Below are 17,075 nucleotides of genomic sequence, written 5' to 3'. Positions count from 1 at the left end.
ATCTGTAATTTGTCTGGTGTTTATTTCATACTCTGTAAATATCAAATCTGCCAAATGGGTAAGATGAGATTGGGAGAGTCTGTGAACATCCTGACACCCGTTTTCATATATATTTATATCTGGACTTTGACTAGGCCATTTTAGCACATAAATAAACCACCACGTTGCAGCTAATGCATGTTTTTTGTTGTCTCTTTAACCCCAACTATCCCATCCTTCCCTAACAATGAGAAAACTCCTCACATCATGAATGGGTCACTGTGACGGCCCCTGGCCTATGATCTAGACTGGGCATCGGTTACTTTACAGTCACTCCTCTGTGTCTCTCTTTCTTTCTTCAGGCCGTATGCTGCTCCTCTGCCCTGCTCCTCCTGCACAGCTCCATGTGGCGGCTCATCACAGCAGGAACTATTTAAAGCAGATTTCCAGCACCTGGGGTTGTGTCCTGCTGCCCATCAGACCTGCCTGTCCCATGTCCTTTGGTTTAGTGGACTTTACTCGCACATTTCAGTCTCTACGCTTGTTGCAAATAATTTCTTAATATATTTGGCACTAAATCCTGTGTGTATGTGGTGGGTTTTAGCCTGTTGTGACATCTACCAACATGTTCCACAACAGAAGATGTTCTGTTTTAGATGATTTAAAGTGTAAGTTTTCTCGCTTGCAGTGTTTCCTGTGTTTATCTTTGGTGTCATTTGACCTGAGTACTCCATGACTCAACACCTTTTATTTATTCCATAAGTCCAACTTGATTTGTTAATAAAATAAAAATAATAATAATAATAATAATAATACTAATAATACTAATAATAATATAGTAATCATCTACTGCATTTAAGTTTGTGGTAAGATTGAAAAACACTTGTAAAATTTGAAGCAGCAAAAAGTTTGATGTCCCATAAACTTTCCCTAACACATCTGGTTGATTAATGACGGTTCTTGATGGAATGCAGTCTGACTGATCTATGACTCAGCTTTTTTATGGATGAGCTGATATTTTGGGGGACAAGCCCATAATGCAGCCAACTGTTGACATCAGTTTTCTAAAATAACATCATCATCAGCCCTGATTAGACCAATCCAGCCTATTATGGCAAACCATGCCTAATCTGCAACAACATAAATAATATTTGCTTTCACTTTTTCACCTAATACTTTTTTATGCTAGGATATTCTATTTGGTAAGATAACTATTAATAAAAACAAAGCACAGGTGTCTAAATCAGTAAATGTTAGTTGATAACCATTTTGTGTAATCCTCGCCTATTTTGCATACCCAAATAATGAAAACAAACAGATAACTGAGGAACTGTAAGCCCCAGTTTCATGTGTAATACATAGTTTTAAAGCTAAAACCTTCTAGTTTTTTGAAAATATAAATTAAAATAGTGTGACTAAAACACTGCCTAAACTGCATCAGTTCAAACATGACTCAAAGTTTGTTTTTTTTTTGTCTAGAAAATAATAGGTCTTTATTGAACAGCAGTAATAAAGACATGTCTGAGAACAGGTATGTTTTATTGTATTACATTTGATTTACATAATCTCAACCACAACTGTTGAAAATTTTAGACCTCTAGGTATAACAGTTCCAGAGCTGTGGGGCTTTGAACTTTTGGTGTCACCGGGGTCTCAAACCTCTCCAAATGTGCCAAATTGTGCCAACTGTGACTATAACCAGTTAAGTTTACTGACGTCAAAAAACAGACTTTATGTGGTGATTTTCTCATCATGGAATATTTTTATTAGTAATATGCTGGATTACTTTTAATCTGTTGACCCCTATGGACAAATGGAGTTTAAACAATAGAAGATTGATTTATAAAACGCCTTGAAAGGTATGTTGTTGTGGCTTCTTTTCATATTTACATTTTACCATGCTGCTATATCTGTGTTTATTGTGCTTTGGTGCTCGCTTTGTCATAAAAATGAACTGGGTGGTGGAATTGTGGAGAATCTAAGCTTTCTAAGGATGCTTAACTTGTCTATATTCGTAAACATTTTTCATGCGCTCTGAGTTGTTAGTTGTTGTCAGGGTTTAGTTGTGGTTTGGAGGACCCAAATGCAGAGGCAGAGGCTGAGGAGATCTCTTGGGAGTTTTAATGGGGCAAAACAGTAAACAAAGGCAGGGATCCAAAAATGCAACTAATAATAAAAAGGCAAACCAGAACAGAGGAGACATCTGGGGAAAACCAAACACGAGGANCATCTACTGCATTTAAGTTTGTGGTAAGATTGAAAAACACTTGTAAAATTTGAAGCAGCAAAAAGTTTGATGTCCCATAAACTTTCCCTAACACATCTGGTTGATTAATGACGGTTCTTGATGGAATGCAGTCTGACTGATCTATGACTCAGCTTTTTTATGGATGAGCTGATATTTTGGGGGACAAGCCCATAATGCAGCCAACTGTTGACATCAGTTTTCTAAAATAACATCATCATCAGCCCTGATTAGACCAATCCAGCCTATTATGGCAAACCATGCCTAATCTGCAACAACATAAATAATATTTGCTTTCACTTTTTCACCTAATACTTTTTTATGCTAGGATATTCTATTTGGTAAGATAACTATTAATAAAAACAAAGCACAGGTGTCTAAATCAGTAAATGTTAGTTGATAACCATTTTGTGTAATCCTCGCCTATTTTGCATACCCAAATAATGAAAACAAACAGATAACTGAGGAACTGTAAGCCCCAGTTTCATGTGTAATACATAGTTTTAAAGCTAAAACCTTCTAGTTTTTTGAAAATATAAATTAAAATAGTGTGACTAAAACACTGCCTAAACTGCATCAGTTCAAACATGACTCAAAGTTTGTTTTTTTTTTGTCTAGAAAATAATAGGTCTTTATTGAACAGCAGTAATAAAGACATGTCTGAGAACAGGTATGTTTTATTGTATTACATTTGATTTACATAATCTCAACCACAACTGTTGAAAATTTTAGACCTCTAGGTATAACAGTTCCAGAGCTGTGGGGCTTTGAACTTTTGGTGTCACCGGGGTCTCAAACCTCTCCAAATGTGCCAAATTGTGCCAACTGTGACTATAACCAGTTAAGTTTACTGACGTCAAAAAACAGACTTTATGTGGTGATTTTCTCATCATGGAATATTTTTATTAGTAATATGCTGGATTACTTTTAATCTGTTGACCCCTATGGACAAATGGAGTTTAAACAATCGAAGATTGATTTATAAAACGCCTTGAAAGGTATGTTGTTGTGGCTTCTTTTCTCATATTTACATTTTACCATGCTGCTATATCTGTGTTTATTGTGCTTTGGTGCTCGCTTTGTCATAAAAATGAACTGGGTGGTGGAATTGTGGAGCTTTCTAAGGATGCTTTACTTTTCTATATTCGTAAACATTTTCATGCGCTCTGAGTTGTTAGTTGTAAACGCGTTAAAACAGTCGCCGGCGACCGGGTGGGTTTTAAGCTTTGATTTGTTTCTTGTTGTCAACTCACTTAAATGTGAAATAAGAAGAAAAGTTTAGAAGCTTATGAATACAATGTACAGAGTTACAACTTTGCAAAATTACAAGTAAGGATAAAAAGTTTACAAATACAAACCCAATGGAACTGTGGATTGTGTTAATATATCCAAAATTTGTTCGCAAACTACCTTTAAACAAGAAGAAGAGAAAGAAATAGAAAATAAACCATCAATCAACTCTTATGTCGACTGAAATGTAGTCTTTAATGCCGAGGTCTTCAACAGGGGGTCTGCGACCCATAGGAGGTTCATGGAGGTACTGAATGGGGGTCACAATAGTTTTGGTTGATTAGACTTTTTTTTTTATTTTCCCCCCTGCAATTTTTTCCACTAATTGAAATGTCTTTAAATCCACATTAACATGAATTCAACACACTGTAGTAAACCGATAAATGGAGGCAGAAGATGTCTTTCAGTCATCAATGCTCACATTCAGCGACACACAGGAGCTCTTTCAAGCTGGGCACCGTTTCATTCACAACACCTGTCCCATCACAAAGAACCAGAGTCAGAAGTACTTTAGTAATCCCAGGGTGAAATTACTTTCATTAGATGACTCCATATGTAATAGAATGATTATAGGACCAGTTTGATATAACATAATTTCTTACAATATATATAATTAGGGGGTACCTGCTCCATCTCGCCATCAGTTTTGGTCCTAGGCCTGGAAAATTTTGAAGATGCTTTAAAGCATAGGCAGTATAATGTCAGACTGATGTTTCTGTTTTCTTCTTCTTCTCTTTCAAAGGCTGTTGGTGAACAACTTTTAGATGCATTACCGCTTAACAACTGGTAAGGAGAGTAACAGCTTTATTGAAGGTTATTTTATCTGTTCTTGTCATTTATGCTTCCTCTTGTAAATTTGTGATTTGCTCTTGTAAAGTTGTATTATTTCTAAATTTGTGATTTTTCTTTGCATCTTTTCTCAAAGTTGTAATTCCGTAACTTGTATTTGTAGCTGATCTTCTCATTACCGGTGTCCCAATACAACTAATTTATTCCAGATATGATAGCGATAATGCAGCTTTGAATACTGACCAATACCCATATTGACCTGATAGGATAAATGAATAATGAACAACGCTCATTCCCTAACACATAAATAAACCATGAAATAACACTAAGGATACATTTTATGGGTAAAAGAGGATTCTTCTCTACTTTTCTTTTAAAGGTAGTGAACAATTCCTTGCTTTTTATCTCTTATACATAACAGATAAAAGGCAATTGTTGGGATCTGGAGGTTTGCCCACCAGAGGGCGCCAAGGATCCCTTCCTGAGGGCTTGTGCTCACCTGCCACCACCTGTTGCTCATTTGCTCATCAGGAGACCAGTATATAAGGAGGCAGAGGACATCACTCCAGCGCCAGAGTGTTTGGCAGTTATGGTTAGCAAGCCTGAGCCAACCTGCCTGTCTGAATCTTAGACTCCCTGAAAACCTGAACCAGAACCTGATCTGTTTTGTCTTCTCTGCTTCCCAGGTTGTACCTGTCTGAAACCAGAAACCCTGAAGAGTTCCTCTGTTGGAAATCTGTCTGTCTGCTCTCTGAAGAACTCTGGAGAATCAAACCAGTCAAAGACCTGCCTGCCTGCTCTCTGAAGAATCTGGAAGGGAAACTCAAACCTGTGATCTGCAAACCAAGCTCTGCTTCCACCAAGCCCTTACCCTGCCGCCTGCCTCTGGACCCTCCTGGTTCCCCCCCTCTGCTGCTCTGCTCAAACTCCTGTACAGGTACAGACCTGCACCTTCACATCCTGCAAATTACCTGGACATCAGCTAACTCCTCTGTCCCCCTCTGCTGTGAACCCAGTCGTGACCAGTCCTGGATCTGATAACCTCCTGACCTGTTTTTGTACTCTCTTTAATAAACCTTTGAACTTTTCCCAGTCTCTGAGTGTGTTCTGCATATGGGCTAGAATCCTAAACCCATCATGACAGCAATGGGAGCTTGGTAAAATCTGAGGTTGGAGTTAATGATACTAAACAAAACATTAATTTTAACAAAAATAGATAAGAGAGCAACTCACTAATTTATTATTAACCACTGAGTTAAATAAACTTTAATCAGAAGTGGAGTGTTTCAGTCAGCCTTTCAATATTCTGAAATTGGGAATTTGGCTGATATCAGATATCAGTATCGGATCAGGGAATCCCTGATTCTCACATCGGAAACATCTGATGTACTGGGATCAGTGGTGATTAGTTACATTTATTTGAATAACTTTTTAACGAAAAATTGTGGTAAAATTTGACTTACTGCAGGATATGTTTTACTTTAATTAAGTAATATTTTCAGAAACTCTTACTTGAGTGAAATACTTTGGCTTTTCTACCCACTGTAACTTTACTGAATAAATAACAAGCACATTTTAAAGTTTCATTAAAATGACTAATCTTCTTGTTACAAAATCTTTGTGTTTTTATTTTACTTTTATCTTCTCACACCTTTATGACATGGAAGTCGAGGTCGTAGCCTATATGATAAAGGTTATATATTTTCACTTTTCACTATTCTTCTCTGTTTTATCAATTATAATTGATATACTGTTACAGATGGTTTCATCTGTTTTTTTTAGCCTGATTATAATTTGTTTGATTACTTTTTTTTGTCTTTAAAAAGGAATTTGCATACTTTTATGATTGATCTTTTTACATAATTTTAAATAGCAGATACTTAATGATTGATTGTCCCCTTTTTTAACACTTTTTTCACTCTTAAGGACTTTTTTCAGCTATGTATTACTTTTATTTTAGTAGAAATATGTTGATGGAGAGCTACTTTTACTTAAGTACAATTTCCTGGTACTCTATCTCTATTGATGTCACATATATTTAGGAGTTGACAACAAGGACCGAATACTGATCTTAAATATGCTCTCGTTAATAGACTTTCATTTATAAATCCAAACACATTTTTATTTCCACTTATCTCATAATTTTTCACCAATTCGTTTTCCTTTTAGCCTTCATTAAGGAGGTTAATGCAGCATAGCCCTGCTATGATCCTTTAGTTACATTTCTTCTCTGCATTAAATGTGTTTAATTAAAGGGTTTTATGGGTGTCAGGGATTCATTTGTCCCCCTGACTGGCTTTTCACTCCACATACCTCAGAAAGTGTCTGCCTGGAGGGAATGGGGGGGCTTTGTAGTAAAGGAGACACCCACAGGCAATGGGAGCTTAGTGCAGGCGTGGAGTAAGAGAGAGCAGGCTCATGCAGTGCATCAGGCTAGGCTGCTGCTTAACAAGGAGACTCTTTAGGTACACAGCTTGTGTTGCTCTGCAGAAATTTGGATTCATTCAAAAGCAGCTGTTGTTTTCCTGCGACTTCCAGCTGTTTGCTAAACTGGCAGTGATCCTCAACATCTCCATGGATCCCATCTTAGCATGGTAGGTGAAATAACTTAAATAATACTGATGTTCCTCAATGTAAAAAAAACAAAATGCAGATTTTCTGAAAAAAAAAAAAAAAAAAAAACTTAATTAAAACCTGTTTTTAATTATTTTAATCCGGGTTTGAAAGTTCCTTCTCAAAAATTGTTTGCATGTCGAAGTAGAAGGTTTAATTGGAAGAAAACATGTTTCAACAATATCAACGGAGGAAAAAGGCACCAAAATTTTAAGATAAAGCTTGAAGAAGTAAAGTGGAATTTAGCTGATTATTGATCGTTGCTCCTCCAACAGAAACACCGTTTTCCTCACTGTTACTCATCTTGTTTTGAAGAATTGGCCTGCCTCTCCTGTTGCTGAAACTCTTTGCTACATTTTACAGGAATGCATCCTTTGTGCTGAACAGCATTGCTGTCAGGACTTGTTCAGGATCCCGTCGTTATGTAGAAAACAAAATTCACACAGAGCTGCAGAAACTAATAAAGTGGAAAAGGCTGAATGTCTAAATTAGATCCAAGTGGTTCAGAGGATTTGAAATCAATATTTGATCAAAGCAAAAGAATGAAAAAAGAGAAATGTTTTTATTTTAATCTTTGTTTTTTTTTCTTCACATGCCAAAATTCATACTTTTGGAGCAGGTGTGGAGGCAAAGGGTGTGGATGTGGTTTGAGTGGAGAGATTTTTGCCTCATGAGCTTCCTTTAAGGTCTAGATTTCTATTATACATGTGTTTTCAGAAAATACAAAACTTTTCCTAATATCTTAGGAAAAGTTTTAAGTTATTTGCTCTTTAAAAATCAATTAGAAAAACACTTTTCCACAGGCTTCCACCTTTAATAACCCCACATTAAGAATAAAGGAACTCTTCAGTATTTTTGTATTCATTTTTGTATTCATTTCTTGACTTTTTTCTTACACAAATTCCTCCTCAAAGGGTCTTTTCTGGTGTTTTGTACGGCTGCAGTGAACGCTGAGTCATAGAGGGGAAAACAGCGCCTGCATTTCAGTAAAATTTGTCAACAAACATATAGAAGAGGGGTTTCTATAGAGGACCAGCAGAGTCACAGAAAAATAAATAAAGCCATTTTAGATGTAATTCTTAAATTATACAGTTAGAATTCCAATTTGAAAAACATTTTTTTAATCTTAAATTAAATAATTAAAGAAGAATTGTTCAATTGTATTTATTTATTATTAAACCTTGTAATATGAAAAAATATTTATAAATCCAATTTATGAGCCAAGATTTAAAAATCATAAACCATAAATTTTATCATAAATCTCTTTCCTTATAAAATGTTTAAAAAGATAATGTCCTTTTTATTTTTTGTCATGCATTATTTTCCTTTTTGCAACTGCATTTTTTTTTTCTATTTTACCCTCTCTAGTAAGCTGTTATGTGACCCTTCTGGTCCCTGAGCAAACTGAAAACCATGATCAACCAATCAGAGTTGCTTTTTGGATGCAACCAGTTCTCTCACTGGTTAGAGACCAGAAGGGTCACATAAAAAAACTAAATAAAGAAGATGTCTTTACAATAAGGTTTTGAGAAGGCAGGTTTTAAAAAGAAAATATTATTTTCATACATTTTCATGTGTTTAATAAGGACAGGTTTTTATGAATTCTTTTTTTCTAATCTCAATTTAAAAAAAAAATTACTGTTTTTAATAATGGATTGATAATAACAATTTACAATTCCTCTTTAATAAGTCAATTAAAAATGTGCTAATACAAAATTTGACAGCTAATTATATGATTAAATGTTTTATTTTAAATGGTTGTAGTTTTTTCAGTGCCTTTTCTGGTCCTCCAAAGATCAGTTTCCTGTCCCTCTTTTGATGATGTTGACCCAAAAATGCACACACCCTAGATTTTTTCTTCTGTGAATTTTGAAAAAACAATCAATGCTTTATTACTTTGTTTATATCATAGGAGTACATTTATCAGCTTTAAAATCTTGTAGAAACAAACAGGAAAATCTTGCTTTCATCCTACAGAATGACTAAAATCAGGCTTTTTTCCCCTTCTTATCAGTGTTGCTTCACATAAAGGAACCACATGAAATGCCGGACTCCAACTCCTCAGGCGTCTTCAGCGACTTTAACGGCAGCACCATGTCACCTGACGTGGACTGCCCACACAATGGGATCTCTTCAAACCCCATCAGTGCCAGCCTCACAATGACTCTGGGCATCCTGTTCAACGTGGTGGCCCTCATCATCCTCATTAAGGCCTACACCCGCTTCCGGCGGCGCTCCAAGGCGACCTTCTTGCTCTTCGCCAGCTCCCTGGTGGTCACAGACCTTACAGGACATGTGGTCTCTGGAGGACTGGTGCTGAGGAGATACTCCACAGCCAATCTAACATCCCAGGAGGTCCAAACGCATCCAGACACTCCGTGTCAGTTCCTGGGAGGCTGCATGGTGTTTTTCGGCCTTTGCCCACTCTTTCTGGGCTGTGCAATGGCTGCAGAGCGCTGCCTTGGTGTCACCAAGCCTCTGCTGCACGCACGGCTGGTGACCACAGCACGGACCAAAATAGCCCTGTCTATGATCTGGTTCCTGGCTCTCTGCGTAGCCCTGCTGCCTGTATTCCAACTGGGGGAGTACACTTACCAGTACCCTGGAACGTGGTGCTTTATTAAGGTGATGGACAATAATGCCAAAGATCTGACCTTTGTGATGCTCTTCTCTGGACTGGCTTTAAGCTCTCTCGCTCTGGCCTTCATCTGCAACACCATCAGTGGGATCACACTTATCAGAGCCAGGCTAAAGAACTCCTACTCACAGAGGTTCTCTGCAAGGTCTCATGACACAGAGATGGTGGTCCAGCTGGTTGGAATCATGGTCACCTCCTGCATCTGCTGGAGCCCTCTGCTGGTGAGTCTTAGGAATGTCAACACAGAATATAGGGATACAATTTAATGTTTAATGAATAGGTAAATGTTTATAGTATTATTAAAGATAGAATTAAAAAGAGGTTTTTTACTGAGGTACCATACAGGTCAGTTTCTGGGTTTGTTGTATTTTTGGACAAGTGAAAATATGTAGCAAAAAAACAACAACTTAAAACTGTTTTAATATGAAATATTAATTCAAGTAAAAAAAAAAAATGTGGAAATACCAAATTAACTTAATAAATTAACTTAACAACATCAATAAATTGAATTTCTCCGTTGTGAGATCAATATTCTATTCTATTCTAAATTATTATATGAATAAAGTCAAATAAAGTAACCTGCAAGGTTTCCTAACGTCTCCTAATTATGTATGAGGGACAAAAAAACACCAAAACAAAATAAATACATATTTAATTGTATAAATAAATAGATAAATGAATATATGTATACATAAATACATACAACCAATCATGCGGAAGAGAAATGTTAGAACCATCCTCCTCATTAATATACAGGGAGAGAAATGTAGAAATACCAAAAAATTTATAGGATTATATATGTATTTATTTATTTTTTTTGTTTTGTCAATTTTCATCTCTCACAATTATCAATTGTTTATTGTTGGTAATATCTTTGTCAAGCAGGAGTTTCCCGTAGTTTATTTCAATCTGATGAGAGATTTGCCAAATTTAATCATTCTTAGTTTAAGTTCTAATTTCTATTTAGAAAGGATTTATACCCTCCGTTCAGCTAAAATAAAAAACTTATTTAGAGCCTTAAACATGACATGAAAATAAAGAAAATATATATATTTTTTGTTGGTGTTTTAAAAGAACGTCTTTTTTTACTGTCAGGATTTAGAACAAAAGAAAAGCAAAATATAAAGCTTTTAAAAATGGAATAATACATTTTCCTTCATACGATGTTGATATTTGTGGAAATTTAGGCTAAAAAAAATAAAAATGATCTAGAATAGATCTACTGGAACTTTTAATGTTATTCTGTCATCGATATTAAATTAAAATATTCCGCTAAAAAGGAAAAACCTGCTTTAAGTGACATTTGTTATGATATCTATATTTATATTAAAAACTTGGTTTTAGCCCCCTGCTCCAGAGTGCATTTAAGAACTGGATAAACATTATTTATGATATATAACTGAAAATGTCATCTTCCTTAAGATGTTGCAAGGTAGTAACCAAACAGGAACCAATTCAGAAATCTCTTTAAATCCCAGACTCTCCAACAATTCATTCCTCGTCAGCACCTTTAACACCACCGCATCCTGTCAGTGAGGGACAGGCAGGCAACACAAAGACATACATGAGGAAGAAATGCACAATTAGTAGCCAAATATTAGAGAGATCAGTTAGCTTTCTAACATTGCATGTAAACGGACAGCATGCAAAATCCATGCAAAAAGCCTTCAGGGCCTTCTTACAGCAAAGGAACACAGCTAACAGCTGCACCGCCCTGCAGCCCATTATCACCTATACAAACTAAATTATCTTTTATTTATACAGTCTTATTGAATATGAATGTTTTGAGTATTTCTGCTGAAGGTTAACATGTGGATTTGTTGCTGAAAGGAATTGTTCTGGTCAAAATAGAAGCCCGGTTAGACCAAACTATCCTTCAGTAAGGCCTGATACCATGAAACACTTTCCATAAACTATTTGGATGCCAGGAATATTCTATTTTATGCAGTTCTAAGTCTTTGGTTTGAAATATAATATAGATAAATAGCATTTTGCCTTCCTTGTAATCTCAGTTTCAATTAACTTCTAAATTTCTTCTAAGATAATTCCCTTAAAAACAAAACTTTTCTTAAAAATGTAAACAGAGGAGATATTTACTTCAATTTCTGATTTATAATTAAGCACATATGCAGTTCTCTGTCTTTGTTTTCCTTTCACTGTTTAGTCAGAATAATCCTCCCTATGATGAATCAGTTGGATGCGGTTCATGAATTTCAAATGTTTAGACTTAATTTATTGCCCAGATTCTGTGAGGCTGGGACATTTATTTAGACAGAAATAAAGGAAAGGAAATGAGAGAAATAGATAGCAATCCATTCTTTCTTGTGTTTTTTTTTTCATTTCAGCTTCCAGGAAGAAGTTTTAGGTTTATGTAAACTGAGACTGAGAACCTTCATCAGCAGGTTTATGTAAAGATGCAATTCAGTTTTGCGTTTAAAAAAAAAAAGTACAATTGATCTAATAAAGTATAGATATTTAAGGCTGGATTTAACCAAAAAAGGAAAGTCTTAAAAAATGCATGTTTTTCCTAGTCCTTAGCAATAAGTCATGTCCAATCACATTCCTCTCCTAACTCTGCTGCTCCTTTTTCCAAACAGCTTCCATGTGTTTTACTGGAAGGCTATTTGGAAGTTAAGCTTCTCACACGCAGCTCTTCTTTTTTTCTTTTCAGGTGTCTTCGTTGATGTCAGGCGTGCGTTCTTACAGCGAATCCCACCTGAGCGAGGAGGTAACCTGCACTTACAGCAAACTTATGATGACCAGTGTCAGAATGGCAACTTGGAATCAGATCCTGGACCCCTGGGTCTACATCCTGCTGAGACGAGCCATCCTACGAAAAATCTACCGCATCACCAAAAAGCAGGCCAGCTTCAAGGGGAGCACCTTTCGCTCCGTCCGCTGGGACGTCAGCTCGCTCCGCAATAATCCCCAGAATATCCCTGTGAAAAACATTTAAAAGGAAGGAAGGACTGAGATGTTGAACAGTGAGATCAGTGCCACTGTCATCCATTTGGAGCAGAAGTGAGAAGCAGAACCAGAGCTATAAGTTCTGCCTTTCAGAGCTCCTATGAGTACACCTCACTCTGACTTTTGTAAATAAAGTGAGTCTGGATGACTAAAGGTAGCATTTTACATAGATTTTCTATTTATGGGCAAACATGGCGCTAAGAAAAAGGTGGACCGCCCAAAAAGACATTTAATTCCATCACCTGGGGAGCTTTCACATCGAACACTGATGGTTTCATGATCTAAGCTTCAGGCCTCACTGGAAAAAAGATCTATAGAATAAGTAAAAATGTCTTAAATTAAGTGTATTTACTCTTAATTTGAGTAGGTAAGTGAGATGATTTGCCAATGGAATTAATATTTTTACTCTTAAAATAAGATATTTAGATAAAATGCACTTGAAATAAGACAATGCAACTGCATTTTCCTATTTTAAATGTAAATTGTCTAGTTCCATTGACAAAATGTCTCTTTTACCTTCTCAGTTCAAGAACAAATGCACTTATTTTAAGAAAATATGACTTATTTTGATTTTTTCCAGTGCACGACTCCTGCATCCTGATCTCATCAACAGGAAGCTCTGATCTTCTTATTATATAATGTTGAAGTGCAATATGAGACAAATGATACAGATTTCCAAAGGTCTGAGGTTCGTCCCCATTAGCTAAAATGAAAAATAAACCATTGAGGTTATTGTTACTACCTATATTAACCGTTTGGTTGTTATTGATAACCAGCAATGGTTAGTTGATCAAAATTTCTTCCAGTGGAAGATTTAACATAGAGAATGAGGTTCACCGAGCCTGGGTGGTGACAGACAAGCATTAACTGAGAGCAGTGATGCCGCTAGTGGTGGGTTTAAAAGGCGATATGGTCCCAGGTTTCATGAAGTAACAAAGAAAATATAAGAAATATGTTTAATGGACATATCAAAACAAAACAGCACTTTTTTTAAAACCTCTATGAGCAATGTGACTTTAGGTAAAAGAAAAAAAAAACTTGCAGCATTACATTTAAACACACTGTATAAACTGCTGGGTTATAAATAATCCAGCTAGGGTTAAAAGATAAAACTTTATCATCTATATACACTGCAAAAAAAAATTGAGTGTATTTACCCTTAGTTTTAGCAGATAAATAAAATGATTTGCCAGTGGAATGAGTATTTCTACTCCTAAAACAAGATAATTAGATAATATGCACTCGAAATAAGACAAAGCAATTGTTTTTTTCTTATTTTAAATGTAAAATGTCTTGTTCCATTGGCAAAGTATCTCAATTACCTCCTCAATTTAAGAGAAAACGCACTTCATTTAAGCTAAAATGGCTCATTTAGTTTTCAAATTTTTGCAGTGTAAGAGGAAATTTTGTTAACATAATCTGCTAAACAGGCTTGGTGATGATTTGACACAGCAGAGAGGGTTAGGCTTAAACTTCGAAAATGGGTAAAATGAATAATGTCTATAGAAAAACCAAAAACCTGTTAGAATAATTGGATTGGATTGGATAATAACCCAGAACAAGAAGAATTTGAAATTTTTTGGTTAAAGATTTCCATCCATCCATCCGTCCGTCTGTCCATCATTCATCTGTCCATCCATCCATCCATCATCCATCCATCATCCATCTGTCCATCCATCATCCATCTGTCCATCCATCATTCATCTGTCCATCCATCCGTCCGTCTGTCCATCATTCATCTGTCCATCCATCATTCTTCCGTCCATCCATCCATCCGTCCGTCCGTCCATCTATCCATCCATCCAGTTTTCTTTTTGTTGTTTTTTTTGGCAACAGTTTCCTTTGTATGATTGTATTCATGCTTAGTGTGTAACACTCTACTGTTGTTCACTTTATGGCTAGTTATTGGCTAAGTGTCTACGCTGAACATAGCCAGCATTAGCTGTTAATAGTGTTGCACCGATTCCTGTATCGGGCAGGGCCCCGATCCAGCACTAAAATGGTGGTACCAACAAATATGGCACTGTTACCATTTTAAGAGCCAAAAGTTTATGTAACTATTGTCACCCATTCCAGGTAGGCAATAAAAAGTTCTATTGGATTCACTTTGCATTAATCTTTTTCCTGCTTCACAAAGGTAGGCAGCAGCTTGACAAAGCAATGATGGCAATTATTTTACATCCATGTTGAATGCAGTTCTTCATATATACACACACATCAATTTCAAACAGATGGTATCGGTATGAAATCGGTATCGGCCGATACTGTACAGCCAAGTACCGGGGCCAAAAAATGGCATTGGTGCAACACTAGCTATTAGCAGGTAATGTTATTAGAAAGGAAGTGGCTACTTTGAAATAAAACAGCCCACTAATTAAACCATTATTAAACCTCATAATTTCCCAGATTCAGCTTTTCTTACTTCATTTTTATTCAAATCTACTTTGATCGAGTCATTTTTAAGCTAAAGATGGTAAATTTGTAAAGGCCAAGGCTTCATCAGGCCTTTAGTGTAACTAAAAAAGCTGATCAGAACTGTACCGACAGCATGTTTTTACCACTGGACTCAAAAAACAAAATGTAGCTTAAAAGAATCAGTTAGCTCTGGACCGCATTAGAAAATATATTCCAAAGATATAAATAGAAAATATATTTAGAGCTACTAACTGGAACAAATTTAAAGAAAACAAGTATATGCAGCGGCACTGCTTTGTGAAGCAAATTTAAAAAATAATATATTTTTTTGTAAATTGATGTAGATATTGTAGATTAATCACACGGCAGGGGCCAGACTCCTGATCTGGAATCGTTTAGGAAAACCTGAAGGATGGTTTAAAAAGCCTAGAAGACCAAGGAGCTGAATTTCTGTTAAAACAAAACAGTATCTAATACTGAAATTATTTCATCATCAAAGATGGTGCCCTCAATATTCATTTGCAGCCCTTAAAATGTGCTTAAAAAATTGAATAAACTTATCTAATGCAGCAGCTGATTTCCAAAAATTTGGAAATTAGGAAATCTAATATTTATTTAAATTGATAATACTTATAAAGTTGTTCAGTAATAACTATTTCATTTTACAACAATTAGTCACAGTTAATGATGGCTCCAACAATCCCCTTTAAAATAAATGATAAGTGCAACTTTTCTGTAGTCTGTGGATAAAACCAGTTCGTCTAGACTGACTTTTTGTTTGATGTTACACAGGTTTTTTTTTTATAGTGAAGGATATAAAAAGAGATAAAAGAAATTTCCAAAGCTCATTACAAAAAAAAACTGCAACAGATGGTAAAGTCACCATGTCTCCATAGCAACAATTAGATGATCCACAAATTGCTGGAAGATAAGGTGGAGGATCTGTGATGCTGTGGGCCTGAGAAACGTGTCAGCATGTTATATTTCAGTGTGACGCTGACTATTTAAAGATTTAATTCACCCAGGGAGGCCGGTAAATGTGAGAGGGGCACATTAACACTATTTTACCTTATTGTTTAAGTTTTTTTCTTAATCTTGAATAAGGTCACACTCTTGCTTAAGTTGTTTTTTTATTGTAAAGATGTAAAACTGTCACTGTAAATAAAGATAATGTTGGTTGTACTTTAAAATATTCATTTGTTTTTAAAGCCAGACTCACTAAAGTCTTAGAGAGAACATCTCAACTATGATAAGAGCTTTTGAATGTTTGTCAGATTTAATGTTAAAGCGAATTGTGTCAGTGTTCACATGAGAGTAGAAGGACATCCCTTTACCTCAGCATGAAGATGTGAAGAAAATAGTGTAACTTGTTAGAGGAATGTAGATGTGAATGTAAGTACTGTGCTTTCTTCATATATCTGGGGGACTAAAATGAAGCTAACTGAATGTGATACTGTGCAGAAACAGGAATGTAAGACTGCTTATTAAAATTGATTTATTCTATACTTGTGTCATCTTCTATGTAATCCTGCTTCCAAGCACCGATAATGAAACATATTTGAATACTTTAACTTTCTCCGTACAAAAGTGAACAGTTGATTTAAATATTTAGAAATTTTACCAAACATCATTATCTAAACAGACACCCTACTTTGTAAGTCTTTGTGTCGCTTGCCGTTTTCCTTATTTAGTCACAACAAAACCTGAAAACTTGATTGCTGATAAAGTAATTGAAAAATCCAAATGTAGATAACAACTGTGAAGGTGAAGAAATAATTATGCATGATTTAATCTATACTTTTCAAGTCAGATTATGAAATGTGTGGCATGCATTTGGACTCCCAAATGCATGCCACAAGCAGATGATTGAATCAGCAGCCCTGATTCAATAATCCCCGGCTGCACATCACATTTAAAGGCATTAATAAAATAAAGATAAATTGAACTTTATAGATCTCACAATAGAGAAATTAACTCTCTGCATTTAACCCACCCCCTTCGTGGAGCAGTGGGCTGCCACTGTGCAGCCCCTGGGGAGCAACTCTGAATGCTGAATCACTTCATATCCTATATAACTCTCTGATTTTACCATATCTATCATATTGCTGTGAAGTGTGGGGAGTTAATTACAAGAGCTCT

General features: G+C 35.8%; 1 protein-coding gene across 1 annotated transcript; it reads left to right on the top strand.

Moving 5' to 3' along the window:
* The first annotated feature begins 6,717 nt into the window (after nt 1–6,717).
* On the top strand, nt 6,718–12,930 carry LOC107087666 (prostaglandin E2 receptor EP1 subtype-like). The gene is made up of 3 exons (XM_015379357.1): nt 6,718–6,897; nt 8,931–9,775; nt 12,226–12,930. The coding sequence occupies exons 2-3, from the start codon at nt 8,960–8,962 to the stop codon at nt 12,508–12,510; spliced, it is 1,101 nt and encodes a 366-aa protein (XP_015234843.1). The 5' UTR covers nt 6,718–6,897; nt 8,931–8,959; the 3' UTR covers nt 12,511–12,930.
* The last annotated feature ends 4,145 nt before the right edge of the window (nt 12,931–17,075 follow it).

This window comes from Cyprinodon variegatus, unplaced genomic scaffold, assembly GCF_000732505.1.
Source record: "Cyprinodon variegatus isolate N-32 unplaced genomic scaffold, C_variegatus-1.0 Scaffold190, whole genome shotgun sequence".
NCBI lineage: Eukaryota > Metazoa > Chordata > Actinopteri > Cyprinodontiformes > Cyprinodontidae > Cyprinodon > Cyprinodon variegatus.
The sequence above is the reverse complement of the archived record's forward strand: the minus strand, read 5'-3'. Positions and strand labels throughout refer to the sequence as shown.

What these genes read in the sequence shown, in the direction of transcription:
- LOC107087666 (XM_015379357.1), top strand. Translation starts at nt 8,960, where the DNA reads ATGCCGGACTCCAACTCCTCAGGCGTCTTCAGCGACTTTAACGGCAGC. An exon ending in TCTGCTGGAGCCCTCTGCTG is followed by an intron (nt 9,776 to 12,225) that starts GTGAGTCTTAGG and finishes TTTTCTTTTCAG; the next exon opens with GTGTCTTCGTTGATGTCAGG.